Source organism: Carettochelys insculpta, chromosome 18 (assembly GCF_033958435.1).
Source record: "Carettochelys insculpta isolate YL-2023 chromosome 18, ASM3395843v1, whole genome shotgun sequence".
NCBI lineage: Eukaryota > Metazoa > Chordata > Testudines > Carettochelyidae > Carettochelys > Carettochelys insculpta.
Window position 1 is genome coordinate 3,773,613 of NC_134154.1, and position 20,785 is coordinate 3,794,397.

The following is a 20,785-nucleotide window of genomic DNA, read 5'->3' on the forward strand; positions in this document are numbered from 1 at the left end:
TCTAGCTCAGGCGGTGACATTCAGCGGCGCCTTCGGCCAGCACAACCTTCCTCTATTGTTTCAACATCTCAGCTCGCCTTCCTCCCTCTCCAGGGCAGAGTGGGGAGAGCTGGGCTCATCCCGACTCTGACTGGCGAGCGCCCGAGGGAAACGCCGAGCATTGCACTTACCGCCTCGCGGCCAGGCGAGCAGGCAGCCTCCACCTTCAGTTCACCAGCACCAACGTGCACATCCAGCAGGGCGTCTTTCCTGAGCCCTTGCCCGCAACATCACAGGGAGGGGAGGCTGGGCAGCGGCTGCAGAGGCGGTAGCCCGACAGCCCATGCGAGGGGGGGGATGAGCTCTTCCCCCATTGTCTCCCGTAAAAACCCCTCCGCCCGCAGCACTTGTCTGTCCCGTGGCACCCGGGCGCGAGACAGGGAGGTGCTGGGTGCTCCCACCCCGAAGCGCGCGCAGCGGGAGTTCGGGCTCGGCTGTGGTGGGAGGAGTCAGAGGCGCAGCGCTGGTTGCCAGGCCAACCCAAGGTGGGGTCCGGCTGGCTGGGCAATGCACGGAGGACCACACGGCGAGCGCGGCGCTCGCCAACTTGCAGAGGCACGCTCCTTCGGGATTGGCCAGCGGGGAAGGCAGAGCCTGGATTGTCACACGTCTCCTCCAATGGCATCGCAGGGAACGTAGGGCTGCTCAGGGCGGGGCCAGGCCGGGTTGGAAGCACGCTCACTGCGGCGCTTCGGCGCTCTCCTCTCCCCTGCTCTGTGCCTGGCCCTGGGTCGGGGTCGGTGTGCGGGGAGCGGCGCTACACGCGCATTACGTAACACAGCTCTGTGTACACACACGCGGATTGCGTGTGGCTTGTGTCGACTGGGCGCGTCCCATTTTTCCCGCAGCCGGACGCATTTCCCGCAGGTCGGCGTCGAGACGCGCTGGGTGATTTTGGAAAGCGGTTGTGCGGGGTCTGTTCCCTTTCCCAGGCAGTGGTGCTGCTGTGTGAGAGCAGCCGTCCGCCTGGCGGGAAGAGCAAGTCAGTTTTGCAGAGGCTGTGTGCATGTTTGTATTCCTGGGGCGGTTTTTCCTGCTCTCTCACCTTTGCACACATTTTCTTCTGCGCTTTTCCTTTTACCTTCGGCGTTTGCTCACTCTTTCCCCCTTTTACAGCTGTGGAATTGGCTGACCATGTGTACAGTAAGTGTCCAGTACCAACATCTTACCAGCTTCAATTTACTTGTTTAATAAAGCATTGTATTCAGCGACATCCTTGGAATTTATGGGTCCCGACACAGGATTATTAAACTGGTGTCTCGCTGGCAAAGGTCAGGTACGTCTCAAACTGTACATCAGGAATCCCTGAGACTATCTGAGCCCTCTGTCCTGATTCCTTAAGACTTTTTCTTAGCCTTGTTTCATCACTGGACACCTCTACTGGCGGTAGCAATAGTGGAAGCTATAGTGTAGATTGGCGTTGTGCTTGTTGCCATCCAGTAGAGCTAGACTGCAAAGCCTGTCTATATTACCACCTCCACTGTTGATACTGCTGGATGGGCTGCAGTGTTGATGGAGTTTTCAAATGCACATACAGCCTAGAAGCCTGCTCTTCCACCCTTCACATAAATAAAAACCTAGCATTGAATCTCAGAATAGAAGGGAGATTCCTCCCCTCTCTCCCCACACCTAGACACCTGTACTCATTTTCTTCTTAGGCACTGCTAATATTAGAAAAAGATTTACCCATACAACTGTTATAGCAAAGCCTTCTGGGATAGACATCTTATTTTAGCCAAAAATCTGCTTTGCCAGTATAATTGCTGGCTATATATATATATATATATATATAAAAATAAATAAATAAATAAAAGGGGTACTTGAAAAAATGTTGAGAAACACTGGACCAGAGGCATCTCCTGAATTTCCCCTCTTCATATTACAAAATTTAGTTATAATACAGGTTGAACCTCTAATCCAGAACTCTCTCATCTGGCAAACTCCATAATATGGCATGATTTTAGTTAGCCAGAAGACCACTTATCATGGGTGTGGCCAACTTTCCCATGGTCTCATAAAGTTTGTTTACAGCCACCAGTCCTGGCTCTCAGAGGTCTGTGCTGTTATTTAGCAGTACTTTACCCCTAAATATCTTCTCAGAGCCAGGTTAGTAGTGGAAGAGTTGGTACTGTGCTCAGAAATATTGTCCTCCCATTGTCCAAAGAATTCTTTCATCTGGCAGTGGTCAGTTCCTGAGGGGGCTGGATGAGAGAGGTTCATTCAACTCTCTACCTAGCACCCTCTTTTTAAGAAGTAATTTTAGATCTGGGTTAATTAAATATAGAAATGTCCGTGATTCACCTTTTAGCACATGAAGAATTGAAGAGAATATTTAAAGATTACAAGTAGCTGTATTCTTACTTTTCATTTTTCTCACATGGAGCTATTTGAGGTAGCATCAGATACAGATGACTGATCTGATATTTATAACTTTCAAAGATATTGCTTGATACCAGCAGATTCAAGGTGAAGAACGAAATCAGGAATACACTTTACTGAATGGCTCAAAAACTGGAATCCCAGTGCATCTCAGCAAATGCTGGCTCCAGTCAGGATTTCACATTTAGGCCCTAATCATGCATCATTAAAGTAAGTGGAAGTTTTGCAGAATATCAGGCCCTTCAGGTATGACTGTACTATGAGCTAGGTGTGAGTCCCCTGCCCCTGCACACATATTTGCACTGAAAATACCCGTGTGACTGTGGCTTCACTGCTATTTATACTCACTAGCTTGATGAGAGCTTAACTGCATACAGTATGTGTACGCAAGCAGGGAAATCACACTTGTAACTCCTACTGTTCACCTAGTCTCCTGACAGGCTTGATAATTGAAGACACCAAGGATTTAAATCTAGATGTCCAATTTGATACTTCTAATATTACCAGTATGGTAAATAGAATATCCTTTCTATCTGTGTATGTTTTAAGACTAGAAAAAAAATCTAAGGATCAGGTGTCCCATAAATAAAATGTTTTTTTCCCCCAGAAAGTTATTCCTCTGAATTGAGAATCTCAAGAGTATGTTCTTCATATTTTTGTTATATTCCTATTGTACCTGTAGCTCCCAGTCATTGAGTCACATACTGAATCAGCAGTTACCACAGAAGCCAAGCCTACAGTAACAAGCACTGAATCCAGTGGCTAGTGGACAGCTGTCTAATGGCTGCCCTGGAAGGTGTGCTAACTTTGTCTGTGCACTTATTACGTAGCAGTTTTCACTTATCTTATACTTCGGAATGGAAAGGTGGGCCCTAACTCTTTCAGAGACTCAGAAAAAAAACCAACAGAACAGAGATTGTATAAAATAAGGCAAAAATATAATTCTTTGTAAATCATCCAGCCTTCAAATTACAGCAGGACTATGGAGATGTTGCACCCATTTTATGGAAATATGTAAAAAACAGTGTAAAAACATCTTATTTGTTTTTTCCCTCATTTTTGACTAATAAGGACAAATGCATAAAGACTAAAACAAAAGAAAACTACAGCCATTTTGTACAGTGATGATGAGGAGTTCTGTGAAACCTTAAAGACTTATTTGGGCATCAGCTTTCATGGGCGAGTTTTTGTCCACAAAAGCTGATGCCCAGATAAATCTGTTAGTCTTTAAGTTGTCATGACTCCTCTTTTTTTTGGCAGATACAGACAAACACGACTACCCCTCTGGCACTTCTCACAACATAGTAACAATTGATACCATCAAAACTGTACAATATAGTCTGGTTTTCAAACAAATCACATCTTTTATTTTAAAAAAAAAAAAAAAAAACCCACACACAAAGGGGACCTGAATAAGCAGCTGTTGCAAGCACATGTACAGAGCAACTCCTAAACTACACCTGTTATATATTTCATTATAGAGTCTCAGCACATGATTCTCCACTACTCTGCACATTGTACAGCAGTTATTACACATCTGCAAACTAATTGCAAAGTGGGTGTACATTATCACAAATACATGTGAGGAGATCTGACTTGGTAGAACTTTCCACGAACTTTCCACAAACAAAGATTCTTTGCAACTTAAAGTGCTTTATGACTTGCAGGTGAAAGCCACTATATAATTGCTAGGTATTATTACATAATGTTATTACTACATAAAATGCAATGGGAACAATCAACTCAAACATGTCAGTTTCAAAACATGAATATGTTTCAAGAGTCATTCCAGTTCAATATTTGTGATTTGACAATATTGACTTTAACATAGCAAGAAAGGAGAGCAAACGCTTTTAAGAGACCCAGGCAAACCACAGGGGAACTGACTAGACAGGGAAACTAATAAAACAGATGATACACACCTGCTGCCAAGTGTACTCAAACTGATTGCAAAAGAAAAATATTTTTCTTCTAATCTTTCTGCTAATGTAATTCTGCTCATAACAATAGTTATTTAAAAAGGTGAAGTAAAACGTGGTTTGAGTTGATTGTGTCCATTTAAGAGCCTCCTTGTAACTGAGGACACCATTTCTGGAATCTTTTATAATTAAGTTATTGTTTGTTTTTCCTTCCCATTTCAGTCCAATTCTGCAAAGACCTTTATATGTACTTAACTTTAGACATATGAGTAGTCCTAATGAGTTCAATGGGATTTCTTGTGCTGTTAAGTTGCTAATGGGTGTTTACAGATTCTGAGTCTAATGCTTTAAGGCAGGTTCAATAGGTGGTTCTTTTATTTTTCATCTGGAAAGGATGAAAAATGGTAATGGGAATGCTGTAACTTTGTACTCTTTACTACAATTACTAAAACCCTCTATTTTCATTGTTCAGTTGTCCTGGTGTTGGCACCAGTGGGAGCTGTTGTGTAGTAAAGGATTCAGTAGCTTCTGATAATAGGAGCCTTGTCCATGTTCAAGCCCTAAATCCACATTTCTGGAGCACCTGATTCAGTTATCCTCTAGATCAGTGGCTGACAACCTGTGGCTCATCAGGGTAAGCATCCGGTGGGCCACCAGACAGGTTGTTCATCTTGCATTTTCAGATATAGCTGCCCAGAGCTCCATTTGCAGCAGTTCACCATTCCTGGCCAACGGGAGCTGCTGGAAGCGGCACAGGCTGCAGGGATGTTCTGGCTGCTGCTTCCCACAGTTCCCATTGGCCGAGAATGGTGGATCATGGCCAATGAGAGCTGCAGGAGTCTGTACCTGCAGACACAATGTAAACAGCCTGCCTGATGCCCCTCCAGTGGTGTACCCTGGCAAACAGTGTGTAGCCTGTGGTCTGCAGGTTGCCCACCACTATTCTAAGTAAAAGGTTCTCACAAGAAATTTTGTAGTGGCCACAGAGGGTGGCCACCAATGCTTGGAGGTGGCTGGTCTGACAATTTTTCCTAAAGTATTTAATTAACTTTAGGAAAAATAAATGAATATGCATGTATATTTGTCCAATTCATTGCAATTTATGTAGGTTTTTATTGCACTCAGTTATAAAAATAATGTACAGATGTCTCTCTGCTCAGCCTAAACATAACAGAAACAAAGTGCTTTGTTCTTGTCTTTTGTTGGTTTTGCCTCATGACTGGCTAGTAAGTCTGTTCCTGTGAAAAGTGATATTTGTATGTTTATTAACACTGTTCTCTCTACCCCCCTCACACTCACAAGGCTGTGACCACACAAAAGGCACTTGGTGGCCACTGTGGCCATGATGGGTGAATTTGAGGATTGCTGCTTTAGATGCTTGGAGAATTGTTCTCTTCATATGGAGTACCTACTTTTCCTAAGCATCGAAATTTTTGTTGTGTAGGGGGTGATAAATTTAATTGTTGTAAAACCAACTGTAAAAATAACCCAACAATACTTAACTTTCAAAGATACAACTTACTGTTGTGGCTTTAAAACCCTTTCTTCCTTGCAGGGTGAATGCTATTGTAAAAGCACTGAATTCCAGTAGCAATCCCCTCCCCAGAGGTGGTATTTTAAGGCTCAAGAACTGTATCTTAGAGCAATTTTATCATTTTTTGATTTTATAATTTTTTCAGCTGGAAAACTAATTTTTTCAGCTTTTGAACACAAACCTGCTTCTACTGAATTTAGTGGGAGGAATCTGGTCCCTCCTGCATCATCCAACTGAGCCCTCACAGCAGAGGATCATTAAGGCTGCATGACAGAAACAACAACTTTTCCCTAAATGGTGACAATGCAATGCTGATAGGGAGTTCAGAATATGCTTAGAGAATTTTCTAAACTGTATATATTCCCATTTATTCAAACAAGATTTTAATAATAATAATAAGTTGCTCTTGCACAGCACTTTTCATTAGTAGCTCTCTAATTACTTTACAGAGCTCAGTATCATCATCCCCCTTTTTTAAACGGGGAAACAGACAAGGGCCAGTGAAGTGACTTGCCCATGGTCCCCCAGCAAATCTGCAGTGTGAATAAACCCCGTGTCTCTTGAGTTGCAGCATAGTGGGCTACCCAACAGGCTGCTGGTCCTGATCCTTAAAGGGATTCAGGTGCTGCTAACTCACTGTGGGTTGAAAACTGGTCCATGGGAGCTGAGAAATTGTGCTGCATTTTCTCCACCCCCAGCAAAATCTCTCAGCTTGTATTGGCTAGAAACTGATATTGCATGGACACTGGCTAGACCCTTCATGGGCTATTTCCTACTGTGACTCCTGTAACTGAAGTCTAGGCATCTTTGGGGTTCCTGGGCTCCTCAAGCAGTAATGTTCCCAGTTACCACAATCTCCTTAGGGCATCTGCAGTTATCTGGGCACCATTCTGGGTCTTGGTGTCTCCTGCTCTTTGGCTGGGGCTCACAAGGTGTGTCCTCCCTCTTTGGCAGTCAGCACTGACTGAGCTGGGCTCCTCCCTTTTAGACTGTCATCAGCTGGAGCGTGCCCAGCAGGGATGAGGTTGCATGGCTTCCACATCCAAGAGTGTTGCCTTAAACACTTTGTCTCTAATGTCAGGCAAGTGCACCCCCATCGCATGGAATCATGTCTGAAACTTTGTAGTAGAAAAGTCAGACATTTCAGACGTCCATAAGATAATCCTCAGGTTCCCCAGAAGATCTCACAATCCACTCAGAAAGTTAGTGTTATCCTCGAAGGTTATTCCTATGCCTCTGCTTTTGTGGAATTCAAAATGGAGCATAAAGAAAACGGGCACACTTGCCTTAAATAGTTTGTATTTTCTCCTGTGTCAAAGACAAGTTCACTTGTAAAACAGCCTCTCGATGGCATTTTAATTAGTTCATTCTTGCTAAATGGTTTCTTATCAATCAAGGACTAAGTCTACAATAGAAGCATCTGTCTACAGAAGTTACTGTCAGAAGAGATGTTCCAGAAAAACTTCTGTTGACAGACCACATCCGCACCCACAGGCAGATTGAAAGAACCATCCTCTGTCGACAGAGAGCAGCTGGACTGCCCAGCTGCTCTCCTGACAGAATGGCCAACCAGAAGCTCAGCAAGCCAGGCAACCTGGTGAACCAGAAGCCCTGTCCATCAACAGAGGGGCCCCTGGAGCATCTACATGGCTTTATTGTCGACAGAAACTGTCAAAGGTGTTATTCCTCATCATGGAGAGGCAGAAGGCTGTCAGTGGAAGTGCCAAGTTTTGTCAGACTCAACACACAGTGTGTAGATGCGCTGCAAGTTTTGTCGACAAAACTGGGTTCTTTGACAAAACTCTAGCGTAGACATGGCGTGGGAGCACTCATGGAATAAAGTAGTGCTAAACGGGTATGAGTCTGGCAGCACATGTCCTTCTGCATATCCCCCATCTGTGCTGTCAACAGCACAAGCTCTTTTCTCTGACAAATATAGTGTTAGGGCAGGATTTAAGAAAACATGTTTATATTGCAAAATTAATACACTTTACAGAAATCAAAGAATTAACAAAAACATTACTTTAAGCTACATTACAGTAAACAATAAGTTATAGAGCCCATCATAAATATGTTTTATTGCTTTGTTTTAGTGTATCCCTTGGCGGCAATTGAATTAATTTTTCTTCTTTTTTAAACATTGGGCTGTCTGTCCTTAAATCAGAGCCTAAAATAATAGTTAAGAGTGCCCAGGCAGGCTCTAGCTTCTGAGCCTGACTGTCAGAAGTGAAAAGTCAACTTCTATGTGCAGGAGTCACTTTTAGAGCTTTTCAGAAATATGAGGTAAACTGTTTAAATTAGAATATCATATCATAGCCTGTTTAAAACAGGAACACAGGCAATAGAACAAATAATGAAAAAACAGTGCAGCAAAACTCAGCTAGCTAGATTGTGGACAGCATGTGACTCAGCCAGTCAATGGAAAACTTAGAGCTGCAGTTTGATAAATGATTGGATCTGGTAGACGTTTATTGTAGTAACGGTTAATGATTGTCTGGGCCCTTGATTTACCTGCGCAAGTATTTACGCAGGTATAAAACCCAATATTAACTGCAGAGACCTGAATCAATACAAATTCTCTTATGAACATGTTCACTTTGTTACATGTACTGAATTATCTTTCCTTTCTGTAAATAACTAAAATAAGTTATACCATGTGTTTATGGAAGCAGTGAAGTCAGTGCCTTTCATGTAAAAGTGTTTTGTGAATCACTTTGCTTTTACCCTATATCCATATGTCTCTCCTATTCAGAGGTGCCACAAGGGATTTATAATCTGCCACATCTGAAACTTGATTCTATCACCTGGCTGGGAAAAAATCCTGAGGACTAATTATCTGAATATTTTAATTCATTGTATATCATCTGAACTCAGATCTTCAGAACAAGAAATATAAATGTCAGATCTTTTTCCTGACTTCATGTTGTTGTGGTTTTTTTTGGAAAGATCTTCACAGTGGAAGAAGTTCATAAACATGTGAGGATCACATTGCAATTAGTAAGTGAATTAGCCCAGATACAGAAAAGAACCTTTAGGCTAAACAACATTTTCTTCTGAACAAAATAAATTAGTTTGCATACACTAAAAGATTTTTCCTAAATTTATGATAATCAAATATATACTACTGAAGCTGAGATCTTAGGAGAAGAGATCAGACACACACATGCACACACAGACAGCCAAACTAGAAGATGATAAAATGGCAATTCCACTTTGAGTCTATTTTTTAAAAAACTGGCAAGAAAGGAGAGGATGGGACAAGACAGAGGGCTGTGAGAGGAAGAAAGTGAGTACGGAAATAAGAGGAAAATCTGGCACATAAGCAAAATGCAAGTTCTTGGGAGAAAACAGCTCAGTACTGCAGTTACATATGCAGTCACAATGACAGCATCTTGCATTTTGTAACACTTCTGTCACAATCTCACCACATGCTTTGAGATGGTAAAGCAGTCCATCTTCCTGGATCATATCAATTGTGCAGGAGCCTTTAGTACCTACCTATCATAGCAGCAGTCCAAGCTGCTCTGTCTTGGAGCAAAGACTGAGCTCCGCCATCCCCAAACACCTAACACAGCAGAGGAATGTTAGAAGTTAAGAGCCAAAATGCCTGCACAAAACTAGGGGCATCTAAAGAGATGAAATGAAATAGTTATTTTAAAAAAAACTCTAAACAGAAATCATGGAATATGCTGCGGTTCCTCAACTCAGTCACTGTTTCTTGTTACATCCTGGCCAGCTCCCTCTTTCTGTAGATTGTAAAGTCTTTCAGGGAGAGACTCAGTGCACCTACTTTAAGCATCAAGTCCACTATTGGCACTGTATAAGAATCTCTGTACAACCCTGACCAACTCATTGTAATGGAAGGAGGCAAGATGTCTGAGTGGGACACAATAGTCAGGGCCTTCATTAATAGTAAACCATAAAGAGGAAAAAAATGCAAGCAAATCAACATCTCTACAGGCAATGGAGGGATGCTGCAGGAATCCTCTGCTTGCAGGTCAAATTCTCCTCTAACATTGAACCCTCCCAATTTTGCACATACCATTATTTGCATGGCAGACCGATGTTTGCAAATAGTTTACTAGGAAGCTTTCGGCTAGCCTAATCTGGTGTGCCAGAGGGTTCATGGAGAGATTTTTCTCCTGAACAACTATGGAAGCAAATTTAAATGCTTGTTTATCAAAGTTTGTCTTGAAAATATCATCTGACATGACTTACTTTGAAAGACCTTCAAATCATATGGAGGTAGATTCTTGGGATGAGAACGGGGGAAGCAGGGAATATGGGTAAGTCAGCCCCGGGTCATAATTTACACTGCTGTCCATTACTCCTTCAGGATCAGTTCTCTATCCAGGTGTTCTTGGCACACAAAGCACTCTATATCCCCACTGTTGTCTAGCCCATTCCCAATAAAGCTCTTTGGCTAAGGAGCCGAAAGTCAGAAAGAGTCAGTGACGCAGGTTTATTCCTTCCTGAGGAATATCCCTAGCTAGCCCATTAGAGAAACTAATCATCCCCTGTGTTCCATCAAAACAAGACAAATGGGATGGAACATGAAGAGAATCTGGGCTGTAAGTGTTTTCTTCCTCCTCCTGCCTGAAAAAGAAAAACATTAAAGGAAGGAAAATGGAAAGCATGTTTTACAAGAACATGCCATGGCAACATGACTTCCCAGTGCATTAGAGACAGCACAGAAATGCTGTCCCCACAGCACTGTTCTGTCACACTACACAGTTCTCAGCTTCAAACACCACTTATTTGTTGACTTCAACTAAAATTTATGATTCTTGTTTTCCTTTTTCCAAGTTTAATGGGTTTTATACTCCCCCCAACTACTTCTCAATCTTCGCAAAAACCTCAGAAGTAGAGTGAGGGGGATGCAGTCCTAGACATCAACATATTCTTAGACTTGGCTTGTGAGCTCAGGACATTTTTCCCAGGGGTTATCAAAAGGTCATTGCAATCCTTAGGGGAAAGATCCCTTTATCCCTGAATAAGGAGATTGTTTTTAAGTAGCCTTGTTCCTTCTCATACACTGAACTTCTTGTCCAACTACATATGAATCACTTCTCTTAGCAACCAAAGAATTGTCTTAGCAACCAGATGCTGAGGATTTTGTTTCCACATAGTTACTTGTGGACAATGTGTTTTCTACTTACTATTTTTCCATGGCAATACTGTTCCAATGTTGGCATAGTATTGTCTAAGAAACGAAACACTTAAACGTCAGCCACTCAGCCTGTGCTGAGAAATAGCTTGCTGGGCAGATCACAACTCTGCTGTACTCTAGATTATTTTTTCTAGGAAATAGTGAAGTGCTGACTGCTGGGCAGCTCAGAGCCCTCACATTCATCCGCTATAAGTTATTGGAAGGAATAGCATGAGAGAGCTCAAAGCTATTCCACTCCTCTAATCTCCCAGCAGGTATTATTATAGGGACAAATAATGCAGTTGTAGAGATTGGAAACATCAGAGCAACTGTTGCTTGAGCAGCACTTGGGTTGAAATCATTGTAGAGCCAGGTATGAGCTGTGGCAGTAGACAGTGAGTTGTCTCTCTCAGAAAATGAGTGTGGAGAGAACAAAAGAAACAACTGCAAGAGAATATGTAACCCAAACACCTAGGTGTGGGTCACTGTCCCATGTAGTGGCACCTAGACCACTTACAGAGAAATACTGAGTCTCCTCTACAGCCTTTGCTGCGAGCCACATGGCTTTTAGCTCAAACTGTAGAGCAGGGGTAAGTGACCCACAGGTGCCAAGAGTGCCATGTGAGCTGATTTTCATCAGCACACATGGTGAGCGCTCAGACCCACCCCTCTCCTCCCACAGTGCTGCCGGCAGCTTGCTCACAGCCAGCCCTCCTGTGGATTAACAAGAGACCAGCTGATGCTACCAGCCACCACACAAAGGGTAAAGCTCTGCAGCTTAATTTGTTTATGAATGAAGCTGTTGTACGTAGGACTATTAGTGAGTTTCAGAAGTATCACTGGCATTCAGGCCGGCACTCACCATACATAGTGGTCAAAAGATCAAGTTCTGGCATTCTAGCTCAGAAAGCTTGCAGACCCCAGCTATAGAGGCTCCTGCACAACATTCCTCAGGTCCCAGGTTCAAGCCCACTTGTGGGTGGTTATGAATACATTTGATGTTAAAACTGTAACTGGCTCACAATTTGCAAACAGAGGTGAAACAGGACAAATGCTAGGGAAATGTTGAAAGCATGCTGGCAAGGTGCCCACTGTCACAACAGCCTCCATCTCTCTCAGTACTATTCTATTGTAGGGATAGAAATAGCTGGCTATGTTTTAATCTTGGTAGCAAATTTCAAACTGTTGATTGAAGTATTAAATGCCTAAGCACTTTCAGTCGATGTTTCCTTCTATCTCCTCCTGCAGGTGCTGTTGGCATAGTGGAAAGCGGTTTGATTTCACCACTTGTTCTGAAACTGAAAACTGAGCTGGATGAAATCCAAGAGCTGATACTGGACACACTCTCTGGCTGCCTATGTGTAGAGGCTTTTGAAGCTCTAGCAACAGGTGCTGTTCCCATTCTGAAGGAAAAGCTCACTCATCCATCAGTGGCCATCAGAAGCAAAGCTGCCCGTGCCCTGTTGGGAATTAGGTAAGGAAAAGAAAGAACTATGCACGTGGCCTGTTCCAAGACAATACAAGATGAACCTCTCTAGTCTGGCATGATTTTAGTTGGCTAGATGTCCACTTATCACAAGTGTGGCCAAGTTTCCCAGGATCCCATAAAGTTTTTTTACAGCCACCAGCCCTGGCTCTCAGGGTCTTAGCTCTAATTTACCCCACATGTCTTCTAAGAAGCCCAGTAAGCAGTGAAAGTGTTGCTGATGCTGCTAGACAATGTTGGCCTTCTATGGTCTGTCAAATTTGTTCTGGCACTAGTCAGGTCCCAAGGGCGTATCTGTGTCTGTCTACTTACAAAGTCCCATGCGCTAGTTTGTAGTTGTTACAACTTCCACTTGTCACATCTCACATGCAAAGTAGCATTATGCACAGATGGAACATTTAGATGCTCTGTTTTCACTTTATGTAGGACTTCGAGTTTCAGATCATTGGTGATTTCTTGGTTAAGCCAGGGTGTTCACTCACCATGAGTTCTGTCTTTACTATGCAACTGAGTGTGTCGTTTCAACAATAATTACTCTACCACAAATTGACCTCTCCCCAGTCCAGTGTGTAACTCTGGCAGGTGTGTGTGAAGTGCCCCCTAACATTCAGAATAATGTGCCTCCAAGCAAAACAGAAAAGAATTCTGCATTGGCATTCTTGTCATGAAATGAAGGGGGGCAATGGTAGGTGGCTTTAGTCACTTGCACTGATTGAGATAGGTTCAAGAAAGCACATTAGCTTCCTCTCTTCCTCAGTGTCCCTCTGGAAGGAAAAAATATTGTGTGGGATGAAGAAGTTATCCCAATCCTGGTCAGCCTGTTGGAAGATTCAGATGCAGAGGTCCGAGCCAATGCAGCAGGAGCGCTGATGTATGCCACTATTACGACCCAAGGTGAGAGAAGCAGCTCCTGCTAGGATACTTCCTGTAAAGCAGAGCAAACCTAATTCCCCTATCAGAATAGTGCCATTTGGTCAGCTGACAGTTGTATTTCATGACGTTCTAAGATAAATTTAAGAAAAATTGAGGCTGAGATAATGCTGAGGTTCTTGCAGAAACTAGCAAAAACAGGACATTCCATTAGCTCTGTCCTTCAGCTACTGTGTTCGCCCATAGTTGTGTGGTACAGTTGGTTTAAATCACCTCAACTGGCTAGGGAAATGTACCTCAGATCTACCTGCGATACTGCAAGTATCTGGGCTTGAGACATTCACCCTGGCAGAGAGGAAGTAATGGCTTTTGCACAGCGTTAGGCAATAATTTTTGATGGGAGGCCACTCCAAGATTTTGTAAGTGGTCAAGGGCCACACTTGTCCCTGGAGGAGGTGCAGGGTCTGGGATGGAGTTTGGGTCCAGAAGGGAGCTTGGGGTACAGGCACTGGGATGCACGAGCAAAACAGAGTATCAGGACTTTGGCTTTACATTGTCTCACACACAAAATGTTATACTGCAAGTGTGAGAGGGAGTTTGGTTGAAGGAGGGGTGGGGTATTGGGGTGCAAGGTCCAGGAGGGGGCATGAGTGCAGGGGATGATTCTGACCTGGGAGGAGGGATGTAGGAGCTGGTGCAGGGTCTGAGAGGGAGTCATGACCTGAGCTCAGGGGAGGAGGATGCAGAAAGTTTGGGTGGCTACCTGGGGCAGAGGATTGGGATGCAGGGTCCAGGAGTGGGTAAGGGTGCAGGAGAGGATTCTGGTCTGGGGGAGGGGTGTAGGAGCAGGACCTGGGAGGGCACTGGGCTGCGGAGTTAGAGGCAGGCTTTAGCCGGGATGTGCTTATTTACACAGCTCCTGGCCGTCAGCACTCAGAAGCAAGCTTCCCTACCTGCCAGCATCTCCAGCCCACTGGCTGTCCCCTGTAGTTCTCTGAAGTGGGGGGGGGGGGGGGGGGGGGGGGAGGGCTTCGGGTGCTGACTAGCACCCCCCCACCAAAATCTCTCAGCTCCTATTTGCTTGAAACTGGCCAATGGGCGTTGAGAAATTGTACTTCACTGTCCCCACTCCCTGCAATATCACTTTGCTCCCATTGACTGGTTTCCAGCCAATAGGAGCTAAGAAACTTTGCTGGGAGCAGCATGGTAAACTGGCCAATGGGAACTGAGATTTTGCTGGGGATGAGGGCAATCCTCAGTTCTACCTCCTTGCAGCCTTATGGGCTGGCAGTGGGCTTGGTTTCAAAGGCTTAGTGGGTCGCATCCAGTCCATGACCCATATCTTGCCCACCCTCGTTATAGTGCCATCCTTCCTCAAGGTTGCTACTGGGAAAAGAAGCTTTAAGTTCAGGTCAGAGTCCCAAACTAAAGATTGCATCAGGGATGCTTTGAACCTGAGCTTCTTAGCTGAGCACTGGAGAGTCTAAGTTTTCCATTACTTTACCTTTTAAACAGACACAAGACTACAGGACAGTTTTCCCCTAACGATCATGGGGGAGTGGGAGCTGGGGAAATGCAGAAGTTCTCAGAGTCAAATACGTGACTTTGAAAACCCTAGCCGGTAACTCTTTGGTGTGCTGAATGTGTAATTGGCCAGACAAGAATCCTTAATAACAGTAATTGTATTCCAATCCTCCTCTGCACAGCACTGCAAATGCCCCGCTTGCTCCAGAAGATGACACAGGGGTGGCTGTAAAGTATTTACTTAGAATGTCCTAGAAAGGAAAAGAATGTAAGGCGTTCCTGAGGACATCTTCCCTCAGTTTTTTTGTATCATTTGGTGTCTCTTGAGATCTGAGTGATTCTTTTCAGAGTTTAAATGTGGAAAATGTAGGAAGTTAACTAAAGTAACGGGAGTGCCCTCTTAAGAATAAAAATGGAGATTAATCATGGTCTGATAGAGATAGGCTGAACCAAAGCCCACAGCTGTCAAGCACTACCCAACTCAGAAGTATTCAAAGTCTAAAACCAGAGCTGGAGATAAAGTTAGACCTTTCTATTGTGTGATCCTGGTTGTTCATTAAACTAGCCTGACCCTGTTAAGAGGTTGCTTGAAATTTTTTATGTTGAATAACAAAGTTAAAGTCCAGTAATTTCTTTCTCAGGGAAGTATGCAGCCTTTAATGCAGATGCTGTTCCGCCTTTACTGAAGCTGGTCAATGATGAAATGAGCAAAGTACGTCTGAATGCAATCAAAGCCCTGACCATGCTGTCTGAGACACCTGAGGGTCGCAAAACACTGCTGAACCATGTTGACCTGTTTCGAGGGCAGCTGAATGACACTAGCGAGGCTGTAAGCAGAGCAGCAAAAATTGCCATGAAAGTCATTGAATGGAAACCTTAAACCAAAGATATCATGAAGGAATAAAACAGCAATACCCCAGCACAGCATGACTCAGATTTTTTCCTCAAACTTTGTATATTAAATCCACACGCATTTTAGCATATGAAGAGTTTTGTTTCACCTACATCTCCTCACTATTTCTGCATGTAGAAATCTATAGGGAACAGTATGGTCTTGGAGGCAGACTAGACAACTGGGTGTCCCTGAAACACTTTATTACTCCAGTATGGTCATTCTGTGCAACTCTTTTACCTGTGGGCAGAGGGTCAGATCCCACCATGTATCTTCTCTATCCTTCTACCAGCCATCAAACCAAGTAGTATGCAATGTTGCCATCCATCGAATTGGGCACAAGCATTCTAGAACTTTGAAACCTTCTCAGGGGTTCCTTTCCCCTGACAGCACAGTAGCATTTTGTAGAGACCAACCCGTAATGAACTCCAAAAGAGCTCCTTGGCATCAACCAAAGGGAATCAACCTATCTTGGAGCAGCTTAACATTCCTTGAAAGAGATGACATACCTTCAGAGCCCTCTAACATCTTCTGCAGGCACTTCCCAACCCTGGAGCTCTTTGATTACATATACTTCTGCAGAGGCAGCTCACCGTCTCCAAGTGTTTTTTGCTGTGACATGTCTTGAATGGGGACTACCTCCCCGAGGTCACTGTGTTTTCTGAAGGCTACCTGTGTTCCAGGATCTCCATGATGTTCTTTGATGAACCTAACCATTTCTAGATGGTTCATTTCATTTTCTGAAGTGGTAGGGGATAGGGAGGGGGCCCACACAGGGACACTGTATACTGACTTTTCAGCATAAGCATTACAAATGGTCCAGAACCAACCCTGCAGAGCCAAACTTGCCTCAAACTTTGGGAGGGAAGAGCATCAGAATCCAGGCCCAAATCAAATTTTGCAGCTAGCCCCCTCCTTTTAAGGGCCAAAAAAAACTCCCAGATTCAAATCATCTTGATTTTTGGTGGAGCGGTATTTAAATTTAAAATTGAACTTCATGGCTTAAGCTCACCTATAATAATCCTCTGAGCCCTGCAACACAAAATTCCTTTGGCGTGTTTATCATTCTGAATGAGGGCTAACACTGATGCCTCGGAATCTGGATGTCAACCACCTGTGAATAGCTTTGTTTTCCTATAAACCCTTACTGTGGTGGGTCCTAGAAAGACATGTGGCCAGGCTACCTAAAGCTGAAACCCATTTTGGATCTGGTAGTTTTCCACTCAAGGTGAAAAAAGGTTGAATTAAGTACAAAGAATTCTTGTCTTGAGCAAAGGGGCTATGGGGGGTGGGGCAAAGAATCAGGAGAGTTGCCAGGAGACACCCTCCCTTACCACCTACGACATGTGCTGGAAATAGCCAAGACTGAACAGGGGAAAGGATTGAGCCCAAGCTAGGAGGCTGCTTAGCTTGTGAAAGTGATGTTTAGAACAACTGTGTAGGGTAAGAATTTGTATGTGACAAGTTTTAGTGGATTAGAACTAGCTAGGCATTTTTGTTCATTTTAATTTAGCAGCTTCCTTTAATCTGACTGTTTTCACTTGTAATCACCTAAATCCTACTTTGTATAGTTAATAAAAACATTTTTCTTTATTACCAAACCCAATGTAAAATATTGTTACCTGGTGGTGGCAGCAACTACTGTGAATACCTCACATGCTTATAAGCTTTCCCTTTGCAAAACTTTTACACAGGGTAAAATGGACTTGGGGATTTGATCTCTTTTGGAGGTTGGTTTCTTGGGTGTGAGCCCTCCCAGAGCTGAGCCTGTTCAGTGTCTGTGATGCGCTGCAGAGGGGCAGTAACCCCAGCTCTGTGCCTTGTCTAGGTGATAGCAGAAGGTCTGACCCAGCAGGACATTGTTGGGGGGCGCCCCAGAGAGCAAGCATCAATAGAATGATCAGCACACTGGGGGGACAACTCCACGAGGATTTCTGTGATTCACCATGTCATGGATGTATTTATAGAAGTTCTTGTGGTGGTGGCTGCAGATAAGGGGAGACTGAGATTTCCTTACCTGGACATTTGGCTGATCATGGCTTGGGCCTACAAGGAGGTACAGGCAATTCCCACCACCACACTTAAATTTTTTTCTTTCCTTAGGATTTCAAGTCAATTTAGACAAACCCATATTAACATCCTTGAAACCAGACAGTGTGTTAGAATAGATCTGACCTCTAATCCCAGCATGGACCTACTTACCTCTGTATTGATTCCTGCCTATGAAGGATCTCAGCCAGCTTCACCTCAGCGTTTCTCTTATGGCCTGATCTGCTTAATTCTAATAGGCCACATAATTATGTTCTCCTGTGTCGCTCCTGCTCCTGTGAGGTCTTCAGATGTGGTCTTTGACAGTGTGTGCCTCAAGCAGCAACTCAAGACAAGAAGCTTGCTCTTCGTCAGGACATGCTGACATTGTTCACATGGTGGGAAAAGAGACACTGTTTGAGGGCACCTTTTGTTCCTGTACCACCAACAAAGATTCTTATAACCCCATGCTAGTAGGGAGGCATCTCAATGGCCAGACAGTCCATGGCTCCTGGTCCCCACAGGAATCCAAACTACACGTCAGTCTTCTTAGGCTTTGAATAGATCCTCAGCAGGCATTTCCACATGAACCACAAGTGGGAACTTCGCCCAGCAAGAGGACATCCCATTTTGGACTCCATACCAGGGGACACTGCCCCAGAGAGAGGGCAGGGTGAGCCCACCTAATTCAGCATCCCTCCTTTTGACAGTATGACTTTTCAATGGATAGAGCCTCGTACAAGCCTGCTCAGAGGGAGTTCAAACCATTCTCCAGAACAGCAGGCAAGCCATTTCACAAAAATGCTACTCCGGGAAATGGAAATGATTCCCTTGTTGGTGTCTGTAGGATTGCTTATGTGCAGAGGCATCAGATATCACTCCCGTAATACCATTTCATTTCTCGCTAAGAATGTCTGGCTTGTTGATTAGCTCCCTAAGGGACATTTGGCAGCTATTGGCACTTTCCAACCCAGTGAGAGGCTGCTTTGTTTTTACTCATTCCATTATGGGATGAGTTCCTAAGGGGCATTGTAGGGACCCTTTCTCCAGTTTTGAAACTAGTTTCTTCTGGAGACCTCAGCCTTGTACTTTCTACCCTCAAATGGCCCTGGCTCATTGGAGGAAAACTTAAGCTGTAACAGTAGCTTCCTTCCTGGGAATTCCCCTCTCAAAGACATCCAGAGCAGTCACTTGGAGCTTCCTACACATACACCAGGAATGATGTTCTGGTCCAAGCTTTGGCCACAGATACCTCTTTTTGCCCAATGATCCCTCGTTCTATAGTACAGCATACTTCCTAGCACCCCCGCTCTGTAAGCAGCGTTCCTTGCATTAGCCTTCATGGCTGAAGATGGGAGGGAGATTGCCAAACGTGAGCCATTCTTTTTAGGCGACAAATCTGAGGAGCTATCCTAGACTGAGGCTTCAATAGAGAAGGTTTTGGAACAAATTGACTGATTAAACTGTGTTAAGTCACCCCATGCTTTAGGAAAATTGGGTTATGGGTATGAATATGCATAACTTGAACATGCAAAAACAAAATGCACCTTGTGACATATCATTTTTAAAGTTACAATCTTCAGAATGTTTATATTCTACTTCTGTTTGCATAACATGCTTGTATGTGAAATTAGGAATATGAAGTGTAAATCTGTTTATAAATCAAGATGTGCTAATGAGCACCATTTGTGATATTCCAGAAACATGGCTTAGTGCTCAAACCAATGACATGTATGCAGTCTTGTTTTTGCCTGTAAGCCTGGATTGTGATTGGTCCTGCCAGGTGAGACAGGTATGAACTGAACACAAAGAATTCCCACCATGGGCAAAGGAGATATAAAGGTGGGAAACTGAACTATAGGAGAATGGCCAGATATCAAAAGGTACCCCCACTTACTACCCAAGATGCATGGTGGAAATATCCAAGACTGAACAGAGGGAAGGGTCAGGAACAAGCTAGAAGGTGCCTGCCTTGTGAGAAAGATGATCAGAACTACTGTTGGGGGTAAGAATTTTAATGGAATAACTTCCCTATTGTATTAGGGTTAGCTGATGTGTTTTGTTTCATTTATTAATGTATTTATTTTGTTTAGTGACTTGCTTTGATCTGTCATTATCACTTGCAATTACTTAAATTCTACCTTTTATACTTAATAAAATAACTTTTGTTAATTACCAAATGCAGCGTAACTATTACCGGGGACGGGGACAGCTGTGCCTGTCTTTCAGTGATAAAGGGGAAATACATCTTTATGAGCTTTCTCTGTGTGAAACTTCTATATAGAGTAAGACAGATTTATGTGGGGGTTTGGGTCCCTTTTGAAGGTTGTGTATTTGGGTGTTATCAAGTTCCTATAGCTGACCCTTCCCAGAACAGAGTTGGTTCATGTAGCCAGTTCAGGGCTCCTGGAGGAGTTACCCCACTTCCAGGTCAGTGGGTGGCCCCCTTCCCCACTGCCACAGGTACCATGACAACCCCCAAATCAATAGTTCTTGAGTCCCATCTTGCCTCAGTTGGGTGACAGTTCAAGATCCGGCCTTACCTCAGGTGGGCCCTAGGGAAATCAACCCAAGTCAGGGCCTAGCCCTAGGTCAGGACAGTGTCCATATGCTCTCAACGTGCCCAGGCCCTAGCTCAGGGCCAGGCAACAAACAAGCAGTCTCAGAGAACCCAGGCCCTAGCTCAGGGCACGGTCGCCAACACACAATTCATGCAGTTTCAGAGAACCCAGGCCCTAGCTCATGCCAGGCCAACAACACAGTTCTAGGAGAGACCAAGCCCTGGTGCAGGGTGGGGCAGTGAACACCACAGTTCACCAGTGGCACAGGCCATAGCTTAAGGTGGAGCAGCAAACCCACCATCTCAACGAAGGGCCCTAGCCCAGGGTAGGGCAACAGCACAAATAGTCCCTGGGTTTCAAGATGGGCACAGACTTCACCTGTGCTGGTGGAGAGGTGGGAGACA

General features: G+C 44.1%; 2 protein-coding genes across 4 annotated transcripts in view; one reads left to right on the plus strand and one right to left on the minus strand.

The window, feature by feature from the left end:
* RSPH14 (radial spoke head 14 homolog) overlaps nucleotides 1–15,780 on the plus strand; it is a 126,411-nt gene extending 110,631 nt beyond the window's left edge. Inside the window, exons 4-6 of the mRNA XM_075012724.1 lie at nucleotides 12,269–12,494; nucleotides 13,264–13,400; nucleotides 15,542–15,780. Coding sequence (XP_074868825.1) covers nucleotides 12,269–12,494; nucleotides 13,264–13,400; nucleotides 15,542–15,780 — 602 coding nt within the window. The remainder of the gene's footprint in view (nucleotides 1–12,268; nucleotides 12,495–13,263; nucleotides 13,401–15,541) is intronic.
* GNAZ (G protein subunit alpha z) overlaps nucleotides 1–18,035 on the minus strand; it is a 111,478-nt gene extending 93,443 nt beyond the window's left edge. The window contains exon 1 of one of the 3 annotated variants that reach the window (XM_075012721.1): nucleotides 17,995–18,035. The gene's annotated coding sequence lies outside the window, so the exon portion shown is untranslated. Of the gene's footprint in view, nucleotides 1–170; nucleotides 447–17,994 lie in introns of those variants that run through there. The other 2 variants (XM_075012720.1, XM_075012723.1) reach the window with 2 other exon arrangements.
* Between the last annotated feature and the right edge of the window lie 2,750 nt (nucleotides 18,036–20,785).